This window comes from Gymnoscopelus microlampas, assembly GCF_963454915.1.
Source record: "Gymnoscopelus microlampas genome assembly, chromosome: 22".
In the NCBI taxonomy this organism is placed as follows: Eukaryota; Metazoa; Chordata; class Actinopteri; order Myctophiformes; family Myctophidae; genus Gymnoscopelus; species Gymnoscopelus microlampas.
Window position 1 is genome coordinate 32494512 of NC_139959.1, and position 13357 is coordinate 32507868.

At 45.4% G+C, this 13357-nt stretch overlaps 1 protein-coding gene across 4 annotated transcripts in view; it reads right to left on the reverse strand.

The window, feature by feature from the left end:
• The window catches only part of phldb2b (pleckstrin homology-like domain, family B, member 2b), a 102330-nt gene that overhangs the window by 40309 nt on the left and 48664 nt on the right, over nucleotides 1-13357 (reverse strand). For all 4 annotated transcript variants that reach the window (XM_084049168.1, XM_084049169.1, XM_084049170.1 and 1 more), the window contains 4 exons: nucleotides 12252-12371; nucleotides 6225-6409; nucleotides 3483-4182; nucleotides 2160-2644 (listed from right to left, as the gene is read on the reverse strand). In XM_084049168.1, coding sequence (XP_083905294.1) covers nucleotides 2160-2644; nucleotides 3483-4182; nucleotides 6225-6409; nucleotides 12252-12371 — 1490 coding nt within the window. The remainder of the gene's footprint in view (nucleotides 1-2159; nucleotides 2645-3482; nucleotides 4183-6224; nucleotides 6410-12251; nucleotides 12372-13357) is intronic.

Consider the following 13357-nt stretch of genomic DNA (forward strand, 5'->3'; position numbering starts at 1 on the left):
TTCCCATTTTCCGCCGCTGCCGGCAAGCGCTAGCTCATGGGGGAACTGCATGTTGGGTCTCTTGAATAAGTGTTCGTGCAAGCATCTGCGTGCGTTTGTGCATGCGTTTGTGCACTCGAGGAGAGAGTGTGTGAGAGCAAAGCATCGGTATGTGTTCCGCATGTGTGTACGCTGAAGCATGTGCAGTGGTGGAAAGTAACTAAGTACATTTACTTAAATACTGTACTTAAAGTACAATTAAGTACATGAGCTTGTAGATCTGCTATTTTCAAACATCTTAGTACTTTTACTTTTGGTACTTTTAGTACATTTTGATGCCAATACTTCTGTACTTTCACTCAAGTCAATTTTGAATGATGGACTTTTACTTGTAACAGAGTGTTGTTATATTGCAGTATTGGTACTTTTACTTAAGTAAAGAATTTGAGTACTTTTTCCCACCACTGAAGCATGTGTTTATCCACCTGCTCTGCCACGGTTCCCTGCCTCTAATCTAACGTGGTTCTCAGAACCCCACATCTGACTGGTGGCTTCTGTGGGCCGTGCAGTGGTCTCAACCATGGGGCTGGGCGGACCTCCAGATGCCTCCAACGCACACACACACACACACACACACACACACACACACACACACACACAAAACCGAAAACGTAAGGGTAAGAATAACTCTGTTAGCACGGGCTAGCTGCCAAAGGCATCTACCCAGTGGTGAACCTTCAGATTTGTGTGCGCATGGTGTGTGTGTGTGTGTGTGTGTGTGTGTGTGTGTGTGTGTGTGTGTGTGTGTGTGTGTCAGTGTTGCCAGATTCTGTGCGAGAAACAAGCAACCAGGTCTAGGAAAACCAGCCCAAAAGAAGCGACTATGGGCCACACATGAGCACTTTAACATATACATGAACTATTTGAAAATAGCAGATCTACAAGCTCACAACGCGTCGCGATGCGACGCGTTGTGAGCTTGTAGATCTGCTATTTTCAAATACAATCTTGCGGGGAAGTTATAATAAGCAGATCTGGCAACCCTGGGTGTGTGTGTGTGTGTGTGTGTGTGTGTGTGTGGGTTGTGTGTGTGTTAATCTCCCTCAGAAGATGAGTGGGAGCGTTAGCATGAGCGAAGGCATTCCTGAACTCTCTGTTAACGCACCCCGTGTGCCAGGCCGTACGCCTTCAACTGCTACTGTCGAATAACAAATGGACCCATTCTAGGAGACATCAACGATTTGAATGTAGAATTAAAAAGACAAAACATGTACACCCTCCGCACACGCACGCACGCACACACACACACACACACACACACACACACACACACACACACACACACACACACACACACACACACACACACACACACACACACACACACACACACACACACACACACACACACACACACACACACGCATACGCACACGCACACTACACTTACTAGTGGTGTAAAGTAACTTTGTACATTTACTCAAGTACTGTACTTAAGTACAATTTTGAGGTATTTGTACTTTACTTGAGCATTTCTAATTTCCCATACTTTTACTTCTACTACATTACATCTCAGAGGCAAATATTGTACTTTTACTCCACTACAATTATTTGAAAACTTTCGTTACTAGTTACTTTGTAGATTTTGATTATTATTACAAAACATACATTAACCACTTCAGCCCTATATGCAATTCGGCCATTTGAAAATAGCAGATCTACAAGCTCACAATGCGTCGCGATGCGATGGATTGTGAGCTATTTTCAAAAGATATTTTGACATTTTATATATTTGAAAACGTGTGAAATGGGACATCCTGCATAATGACTACTTTCTACTTTTGGTACTTTAAGTACATTTTGATACTAATACTTTTATACTTTTAGTCAAGTCAATTTTGAATTCCGAACTTTTACCTGTAACGGGGTACTTCAACATTTCGGTATTGACACTTTTACTTAACCCATTAAGACCTGGAACGCATCTGTGTCACTTTAGATTTCTTTGGCTATTCAAAAATAGCAGATCTACAAGCTCGTAGCGCGGCACCGAGTGCCGCGCTACGAGCTTGTAGATCTGCTATTTTTGAAAAATTGTGAAAAAATACTTTTTATATTTTTTTTCAAAAAAAATCGCCTCAGGTCTTAATGGGTTAAGTAAAAGAGACTGAGTCACTTACCAGTCTCTCCACCTCTTGCTCTCGGAGCCTCTCGTCTCTCTGCCGGTGATGGTAGTCGGTGAGCTCCTCCTTGCCGCTCAGGGAGCTGATGCTCCCTCTCCGCTCCCTGAATCCCCCGCCGCCGGGTGGCGCCACCCCCGCCTTCCCGAACGACTGCCTCCTCTCCCCGAGGCCCATCCCCAGGCTCGGCGACTCCAGCCCGGCCTTCCCCCCGAACGACGACCTCCGCTCTCCGTGTCCGGTTCCGCCGCCGAGCTCCGGGGAGAGCTCGAGGGAGCCCACGGAGCTGGTGGAGGTGAGGCTGAGTTTCTTGGCCACGCGGGGGGACGTCGAGCCCCCCGTCTTGTTGGACGGGATGGTCACGTCGGGCGGGGTGGAGGGGACGAGAGCGGGGGAGGTGGGGGCGGAGACGGGGGGTGAGAGGGTCTTGGGGGAGGAGAGAGAGATGGACACCACGCCTTCGCCCTGCGTCGTCGCGCCGTGCCCTGCGTTCAGCGGTGGAAGTATAGGCAGATGTTTCACTTGCGTAAAAGTAGCAATGCCACAAGATTAAAAACACTCCGTTACAAGTCAAAGGCCCGTGTTCAAAATGTTGCTCGAGTTAAAGTACAAAAGTATTGGCATCAAAAGATACTTAAAGTACCAAAAGTAAAAGGTACAACATTTTTTGAAAAATAGCAGATCTACAAGCTCACAACGCGTCGCGATGCGACGCGTTGTGAGCTTGTAGATCTGCTATTTTCAAATAGCCTAGGTATAAAATAGGGCTAAAGTGGTTAATGTAGGTTTTATAATGTAATCATTTATATCTGCAAAGTAACTAGTAACTCAAGTTTTCAAATAATTGCAGTGGAGTAAAAGTACAATATTTGCCTCCGAGATGTAGTGGAGTAGAAGTACAAGTATAGACAATAGGCTCTATGCACAGCAGCCATATTGGGAATGAATTGGGCCCCTTCCTTACTTCCTTCAAAGGTGTTACCAATGATACTAATTAAGGCTCCGTTCCATTTAGTGTGGCATAGTGGTTGCCTAATTTTCAAGGACCCCCATAACTCAGAGTGTACAAATGGAACCAAATGGACCCTTACGGGTCTCAGAGTTACACACCCACCATAAGGGGCCATTTGGGAACCAAGATGGAGTGTTTCTAGTGAGCCAACATGCACGATATCAGCACCCTGACTCTGTTTGACCAGAATGGAACAGAGCCTTCATTAGTATCATTGGTAACACCTGTGAAGGAAGTAAGAAGAGGCCCAATTTCCAATGTGGCTGCTGTGCATAGAGCCTATTGGAAATACTCCAGTTAAGTCAAATTACCGTAGTGGTGGTTGAGGTTGGCGCTCTGGCTGCTGTTGTTGTTGTTGTAGTGGTCCCTGCCGAGCTTGTACGCCCCGGCGGCGGTGTCGGAGCGGCGGGGCGGCAGCGTCATCAACGTCAACGCCCCGTTGCTGTAGTCCCGGGCGGAGGAGGGGGAGGGGCAGAGGCGGGGCAGCGAGCGGCTGTGGCTCCCGGTGTGGGTCATCATCATCCCGCTCAGAGAGCCCGCCGAGTACTTCCTGGTTCGCCCAGAGGAGGACGACGACGAACTCGCCTCCTGGTTGCCGTAGCTGCGGCGCCCCAGGCGGGGGCTGGAGGGCACGCTGGCCGCGCCGCCGCCACCCCCCGAGCGAGGCGACGAGCAGGACAGCGGAGGAGGGGAGAGGAGCACGCTGCTGCTGCCGTCGCCGCCGCCCACCGAGTTCGACGAGCCGCCGCCGTTCCACATGGACAGCAAAGGGGAGGAGCTCTGGTTGTGCAGGCGGCGGCTGTCGCCGAGGCCGAGGCCGAAGCTGCTGTCCTGCGATTGGTTGCTGCTGCGGCCCAAGGAGGCGCGGGAGTCGGAGCGCCGGGAGGGAGAGGGCGGAGCCGAGGTTTTCAGAGACAAGGGCGGGCGCTCGGAGCCGTAGAAGCGCCTGGCCTGCTCCTGATAGGCCGACGACAGGGAGGCCGAGGTGGTGACAGGCGTGGTGGGAGGAGACTGAGAGAATGAGAAAGAGAATGTTACCAACCAAAGTATTTCAATATAGGCTCTATTCACAGCAGCCATATTATGAAGACATTCACAGGTGTTACCAATGATACTAATGAAGGCTCTGTTCCATTCTGGTCAAACAGAGTCAGGGTGCTGATATTGTGCATGTTGGCCCACTGGAAACACTCTGTTACACCAGTGGGTCTACAGTTGGGGTCCAGGGACCCTCATGGGCTTCCAAATGGCCCCTTACAGGTGTGTAACTCTGAGAGTGTACAAATGGAACCAGACGCGTCGCTAGGTCTCTACTAGGTTGGGGCGCGCGCGTGCATGTGCCCCTCCCACCGGGCGCGCGCGATTTTTTTCCGCGGATTTCGCGGATTTGGGTACTTTTTTCCCCGTTTTTTGTTAATTTATTTCGGTTTTAGGGTTAGGGGTAGGGGTAGGTTAGGGTGATAGATATATAATTTAAAAAAAAAAAAAAAAAAAAAAAAAAATATTTTATTTTGTTTTATTGGTGGCTTTGGATAAAACATTGGTGGCTATAGCCACCGAAGCCCCCGCCTAACGACGCCACTGAATGGAACCAAATGGACCCGGCCGTAAGGGTCTATTTGGTTCCATTTGTACGCTCTCAGAGTTATGGGGGTCGTGGAAACCACTGTGCTAGACTAAATGGAACAGAGCCTTCATTAGTATCATTGGTAACACCTGTGAAGGAAGTGATAATATGGCTGCTGTGCATAGAGCCTATTCCATCACGTTATTTATTGAATATTAAAATTATCATGAAATGATGGCAGTAAAATAACTCGAATTTAAAATGTTGCACAGTTAATAAATGGGTCAACCCTGACAGGACCTGATTGACCCTGTAATAGAAAGCAGGCTAATGATTAAACCTTCCAAGCCCTTCTAGACCTTGTAATGTAAACCAGGCTAATGGATACACCCAGGTTATCCCCGCTTGGCACTGAGTAACAGTGGTGGAAAAAGTACTCAAATGTTTTACTTAAGTAAAAGTATCAATACCGCAATATACCCTGTTACAAGTAAAAGTCCGGAATTCCAAAAGTATTGGCATCAAAATATACTTAAAGTACCAAAAGTAAAAGCACTAAAATGTTTGAAAATAGCAGATCTACAAGCTCACAACGTTTCGCCTCGGGACACATTGTAAGCTTGTAGATCTGCTATTTTCAAATAGCCTATGTATAAAATAGGGCTAAAGTGGTTACTGTATGTTTTATAATGTAATAATTTATATCTGCAAAGTAACTAGTAAATAAAGTTTTCAAATAATTTCAATATTTTCCTCTGAGATGTAGTGGAGTGGAGAAAATTGCAAATACTCCAGTAAAGTAATAAATACCTCACAACTGTACTTAAGCACAGTAGTTAAGTAAATGTACTCAGTTACTTGACACAACTTGTAATGAGTAAACTCTGTAACCTAAATCATCCCTTCCAGAAAACTGTGGCTAAATGGAAAAAAACATCCTTCATCGAGATGACATCTAATCGTTCAGCCATGTTTGCCCGTAACCTTGCGAAACACAGGTGTGCTTGTTTGTCTCTGAACCTAGATCACTGGTTCTCAAAGTGGGGTCCGGGGACCCCCAGGGGTACTTGAGGGGGTTCCAGGGGGTCCCCAGCTAAATGATAGATTAGGCACCAAATGGACCCTTATGGGTCTGTAACTCTGAGAGTGTACAAATGGAACCAAATGGACCCTAACAACAGGGTCCATTTGGTTCCATTCCACACTCTCAGAGTTAAATTGACATAGATGTTACAATATAAATTGCGGTCCAAGTGATAGAAATGCCATTAAATGGGGGTCTGTAACCCTAATGCATGTCAAACTGGGGGGTCCTTGAAATTAAAATGGTTGAGAATCACTGCTAGAGCCGTAAAAAGAAATCTTCTCTTATGGGGGTCTGTGGCATATCTTTTGAAATGGGGGTCCGCGGGGCTAATAAGTGTCAATTTGGGGGTCCTTGACATTAAAAACGCTTGAGAGCCACTGAGCCTAGATCACTGCTCACCTGTGTCATGCTGAAGTAGGAGGGGTTAGCGTCGCCATTGGCTCTCAGGCTGTTCTCCAGGGCGACCTTCTTGCGCTGCAGCGTGTCCATCAAGTCGCGGAGCTCCGACGCCGAGCGCATGCCCCGGGCGCTGCTCGCCCCGCCCACCACCGAATGGCTGTAGTCACTGCTGAACTTCAGGTAGTCTGCGCAGAGAGCGAGAGAAATAAAAGGAGGTTAGCGTCAGTGGTGTAAAGCAACTAAGTACATGTACTCAAGTACTGTCCTTAGGGCAAGACCACTTTGGTAGAGGTTTGGGTTGTGTAGTTACCTTGCCATTATGTAACTACAAAGGTGGATAAGAAATAAGAAATGATTACTCTATTGATTAGGAATTAATGATTCAAAATATGCTCCTCATTGACTTAAATTGTACAGTGAAACAGCTCTCAAAGTCACTCTTTTAGCACGTAAACGAACACAAACAAAGATGATTCAGACAATATAGAGCGTCACAAAACCCAGTACTGTTTGTTAGCGGTGCCAACCGCTCTATACGTGGCTTTGACTCGGTGTCTGTGTGTCCGTCCGTCTGTGTGTCCGTCTGTGTGTCCGTATGAGCCCGGGATGAGCACGGCAAAGAAGCAACACATACAAACACACGCACACACACACACACAGACTTGGAGATTGCCTATGCCATCTCTCCTCTCATTTGCCACACGTGCCACCGGTTATCAAAGAGGGGTCCAGGGACCCCCAGGGACGTCCGCCCGTATGAGCACGGGATGAGCACGGGATTTTAAACAGCTATAACTCCAGTTTGCAGCATGCCACCAAGTCCAAATTTGGTATGTGGACTTAGACCACCAATACGGGCCGAGCATGAATTGTTCAAGCCCCGCCCCCTCTGTCTTCCCATTGGCTGGCCTTTAAACAGCCATAACTCAAGTTCGCAGCATGCTACGGAGTACAAATTTTGGACATGGACTAAAACCACCAATAGGGACAAACTGTAATTACTTAAGCCCCGCCCCCTCTGTCTGCCCATTGGCTGGGCTTTAAACAGCCATTATTCCAGTTTGCAGCATGCTACCAAGTACAAATTTGGTAAGTGGACTCAGACCACCAATAGGGACGAACTGAAATGAGTGAAGCCCCGCCCCAAAGGCACCGCTTCCTTCACACAGGGTGTGATTTTTATTTTTTAAATAAAAATGTTAACATCCTGTTGATTTTACTATTTTTACTAGGAGGAAAACACGGACTGGATCCGCAGATCTGGATCCACATCTTCAAATTGTAAAATCAACAGGAAGTTGACATTTTTATTTGAAAAATAAACAGTACTGCGTTTGGTGATGTTCTATATTGTCTGAATCAGCTTTGTTTGTGTTCGTTTGTGTGCTAAAAGAGTGAGTTTTAGAGCTGTTTCACCATACAATATAAGTCAATGAGGAGAATATTTTGAATTATCAATTTCTAATCAAGGAGCAATTACTTTTGATTTCTTGTCCACCTTTGGAGTTACATCATGGCAAGGTAACTATACAACCCAAACCTCTACCAAAGTGGTCTTGCCCTTTAAGTACAATTTTGAAAACTTTAGTTTTCAAAATTTTGCAAACTTTGTAAATATGCATTATTACATTATAAAACATACATTAACCACTTTGGCCCTATTTTATACCTAGGCTATTTGAAAATAGCAGATCTACAAGCCGATGCGACGTGCTGTGAGCTTGTACATCTGCTAATTTCCAATATTTTAGTACTTTTACTTTGGGTACTTTAAGTACATTTTGATACCAATACTTTTGTACTTTTACTCAAGTACATTTTTAATTCCGGACTTTTACTTGTAACAGAGTACTTCTACATTGCAGTATTGATACTTTTACTTAAGTAAAACATTACAGTACTTTTTTTCCACCACTGGTTAGCGTAGACAAGGAGAGAAAGGAACCTTGTAAACAGATAACGGTGTAACATGACTGTGTTGGACCAAAATCCCATGAGGACAGTAGAGAAAATCGACCTTGTGGGGACATTGACGAAAACCGGTAATTTCTATGGTTTAAAAAAATATTTTTAGAGTTAGGGTTACAATTATGAAAAGGTTCAGGTTGGGGTTAGGGTTCGTACTGGGTGGAGATGAAGGCAGTAAGAGAGAGAGAGAGAGAGAGAGAGAGAGAGAGAGAGAGAGAGAGAGAGAGAGAGAGAGAGAGAGAGAGAGAGAGAGAGAGAGAGAGACAGAATGAAACCACAATAATAAACAACGAAAACAAACACGTTGATGAGCATTTACATTATCTGTCCTTTCTGTGTTTAGTTTGTGGGAGGAAAAACCTTTAAAACGTCTGCGAGAGAGCAGCCACAGGAAGAGAGAGGAGGGATGGAGCGGAGGAGCAGAGAGGGGGCGGGGGGGGGGGCAATAAAAGGAAGTGAGAGAGAGAGGGGGGAGAGATGAAAATGTGGGTCTTGTTTTGAGTTGTTACCTGAAGACCAGGTTATTCATAGACCAGGGCCCTTGGCAGAGCAAACCCAACCAAAACAATCCTTAACCCTTTAAGGCCGGGAAGGGAACGCATGTGTGTCATTTTAAGACTTCTTTGGCTATATAAAAATAGCAGATACACAAGTTCATAGCGCGGCACCGAGTGCCGCGCTATGAGCTTGTAGATCTGTTATTTTTTGGAAAAAGCGTGAAAATTTGTGCAAATCATTTTGAACTCAAATCTTTGCTTCTGGGGGTCCCTGGAACAAAATAATTTGTAGGGGGTCCGTGAACAAATACATATTATTTTGGGGGTCCTTGACATGAAAAAAGTTTGAAAACCATGGAAAATATAGCAACATAAGTAAAAAAAAAAAAAAAACTGTTAGGATTTAGAAGACATTTATAAAATCCCCAGAAGCAAAGATTTGAGTTAAAAACTTTCGCTTTAAAAAAGTATATATATATATTCAAACTAAAGATTTGCACACATTTTCACGATTAAAAAAACAAATAGCAGATCTACAAGCTTGTAGCGTGGCACTCGGTGCCGCGCTATGAGCTTGTATATCTGCTATTTTTATAGAGCCAAAGAAATCTTAAAATGACACAGATGCGTTCCCGGTCTTAAAGGGTTAACTGGAGGCGAAGTGCACACAGGACAGCGGCCAACACACACACACACACACACACACACACACACACACACACACACACACACACACACACACACACACACTGTACGATCCAAAACAAACACACATGCAGTAGTTTCGAGTCCACTTCCCCAGTGTAGGAATTTTGAGAAATGGAAAAGAAAACCACAGAATATTTTGGAATTCCCACAAGAGGCCCCCGGCCCCACCCAGAAAACCCTGGATCTAAATCTGTTGAAACAGTGAGGGGTCTACAATTGTGGTTTTCCACCCCTCTGATAATGACTGACTTCCCCCCCCCCCCCTTACTTCCCTGGAAGCACTTTGTTGCTAAGCAATATTAGCCTAAAAACCCACTAGGCTGGAATCGTATGTGTTGTTTTGGTTCGATTGGCTTGTTATTAACCATCCAGTCAGGTAGCGCCGGGGTCCTGGGAAGCTAGCGGCGTCGTGCTGATTTCGGTAGCGGTTCATCTCGTAGATTTATGGGCTCTGGCCTCACCCGCTTGTGTAGAGTTTCAAGGAGTCCGCCCCCAAAAATACCTTCTCCATTACCACAGGCGCAAAAAAATACATGGCTACTAGGTGAAGGCGATATTTGGGCGACCTATCCAGGTTTTTCACTCGTGTTTTATGTGGAAAAAAAGAACCGTTATGACGTTAAAGCCCAGACCACCCACTGTTTAACTACAACACACACACACACACACACACACACACAAAGCAGTAGAACCAACACACACGGCCGTGCCTTCGACAGATGTACTATGTGTCTGTTCCAGGTACGCATACCGAGGCTGTGCATACGTGTACAGCGGCCTACGCAGGAGTATGAGAGTACATGTGTTGTGTTCGTGTGTGTGCATATGAACAGACTGTTCGGATGGCTGTAATTGAAGCCGCTGTAGTTGCACATCTGCGTGAGTGAGTGCGTGTGCGTGTGTGCGTGTGCGTGCGTGCACTGCGTTCGTGCGTGAGAGAGAGAAAGAGAGTGAGAGAGAGAAAGAAAGAAAGAGAGCTAAGTCTGAATGCGTGAGGTAGGATGCCAAACCTTAAATGGACGAACAAAATGGGGCAGAAAGCATTTGATCACAAGATCAAAAGACACACACGCACACACACACACACACACACACACACACACACACACACACACACACACACACACACACACACACACACACACACACACACACACACACACACACACACACACACACACACACACACACACACACACACACACACACACACACACACACACACACACACACACACACACACACACAGAGTGTGTTTGACTCCATAAATGGCCAGATTTATGCTTCAGGGCTGGCCTGTATCAAGACCATTCTCTCTTGCGTTCAGCTATTCTCACTGTATGTTATCAATCCTCTGTGTGCTGCATGTGAATTAAGGCGAGGAGAAACCCTCACTGAAACTGTCAGAGAGAGAGAGAGAGTAGCGCATTCCTGCTGTCTATGAGCTTAAGAAAGAAGGAGCCTACTGATATATGGTGTGTGTGTGTGTGTGTGTGTGTGTGTGTGTGTGTGTGTGCGCGTGCGTGCACACTTAAACTTAAAGTGCATGGAATGTATTATCATGCGCTGCTCCTCCATCGTCATGGTGATGCAGCTGGATTGTGCCATCTCTGTGATTGATAGGGTGGTGTCAACTAGGTGAGCGAGCGTGTACGTTTTATAAGTAGGCCAACTGTAAACTCCCTTCTTTAAGATGAACCCTTCCCTACATTTGGTTTATCTTAGACACACGCGCGCGCTCATGCGCACCCACCCACCCACCCACCCACACATCAGTTGAGTTGGCAGTTGAAACCTTGACGCTTCGCACACGATGGACTTCACGCCAGTGTTGATTTTGACAGAAAACTTTGATTTAGTTTTAGTCATAGTCTTCTGAATAAAATTCCTTTTAGTTTTAGTCTAGTAGGTAGCTGATCTATTGCTGATATATTGCACTTTTACCTTAGCGCTAGGTATACTCTTAGTTGCTTGTTTTAGAAGAGAATGCCCTTAAGATTTCTGGTGATTAGTAGTTTTCTTGCCTACCTATGTTGAATGCACTTATTGTAAGTCGCTTTGGATAAAAGAAATGTTTTAGTTTTTGTATAGTTTCAGTCGACTAAATATCATAAGATTATGGTCGACTAAATCTACAGTTGATTTAGTCGACTAAAATGTATTTTGGCTGTGCCTTGATGGTGTCGTAATGGATGATTTTACACTTGGTTGCATGCTGAAAATAGCAGATCTACAAGTAGATCTTGTAGATCTGCATTTTCTCAGAGCGCACCCCCCATGCGCAACCAAACATAAAATGACTTGTCTTTTAGTTCTACTGGATCTCTTCTCCACTAGTCCCTCCCTAACATTTTAGTCTAGTTTTTATTTGTTGACGAAATTGACAATATATTTAGTCATAGCTTCAGTCATCATAGCTTAGTTTCTATTTAGGTTTCGTCAGTGAAAAAAGGTAGTCGACGAACATTTTTCGTCATAGTTTTAGTCGACGAAATCAGCACTACTTCACGCACGCCGCAATGGGACGCTCCGCCCCCGTTTCTCCCCAAAGAATGGAAGCGAACGGGGGAAGCTGGCGCTTACAAGCTCACAGCGCTTTGCATTCAGGCTTAGGGAGGGGGCCGAGGGAATGAGGAAGATGGGGTTGGATGGAGGGATGAAGAGTGAGTAGAGAGAGAGAGGACAGAGATGATGAGAGGACAGAGCAGAAGGAAGGAAGAAAGAAGAGGAGGATCAAAGCAAAGAGCCCCCGGGATCAAGTAGAGGTCAAAGGTCAGAGAGAGAGGATCATAGGCTGGGCGTACGTGTGTGTGTGTGTGTGTGTGTGTGTGTGTGTGTGTGTGTGTGTGCGTACCTGTGCTGTAGGCTAGCGGGGACACGGGGCTCTTCTGTGGCAACATGCTCTTCATTCTGCTGGCCTCCTCTGGGTGGTTGAAGCGGAAGAAATAGGATTTGCCCAGACACAAGGAGTAACCTGGAGAACACACACACACACACACACACACACACACACACACACACACACACACACACACACACACACACACACACACACACACACACACACACACACACACACACACACACACACACACACACACACACACACACACACACACACAGTCAAATCAAGTACGACGGAAGCTTTAACCACATGAATGAACAGCAAAATTAGCCAATCTACAAGCTCAGCGTTCTACAGGCTTGTGAGAACGTCCTCTGCACAACACCTTAAAAAATAGGGCTTACAGGGTATAAGCAGGGAACAAGGTGAACACACGCCAGCCAACAATGGTGTGTAGATTTCGTCTTTGGATGATAAATTAGAGACTAAACAGTCACAATGGTGTGTAAAAAAAAAAAGAAAAAAGCCAACATCAGGATTTTTTAAATTTTCGTACAATAAATAGCCTTGGTTGTATGTTTGTGATTCTGTCTAAAATGATACGTTTGTTTAAAGCGTTGTGGGCCGTCTCTTACACTTATTTATCATTTTTGTGGGTGAAAAATCTACCTGGCTAGTAGTTTTTGAAATCTACCAGCCACTGTGGCTGGTATGCCAAAAAAAGTTCTGTTTGTTCCCTGAGTGTAAAGTATGCAGGATACCATGTACAACAATGCGTTTGTGAGGTGATTTATTCATTGAAACACACATGAATCAAATCATCATCAAAACGCATTCCGGGCTTGTGTACTCAAATCAGATGTGGGTCAGACGGCACTTGCAAATAACACAGATTTGTTTAACCATGCTTGATGTACCAAATGGGCGGGGCAAACCGCATCGACACAAGACAGTCACGAGTCACATATACTGTGTGTGACAAGAGACACAAATAAAAGCTTGATTTCTTCTGGAATGTAGAGAGACACGCTCGCACGTCAGAAAGCTTCTTCAGAATACCAGGTGCTCTGGGTAAATCAGTAAAACACTCTGGGTAACATCACATCATGTTTCTC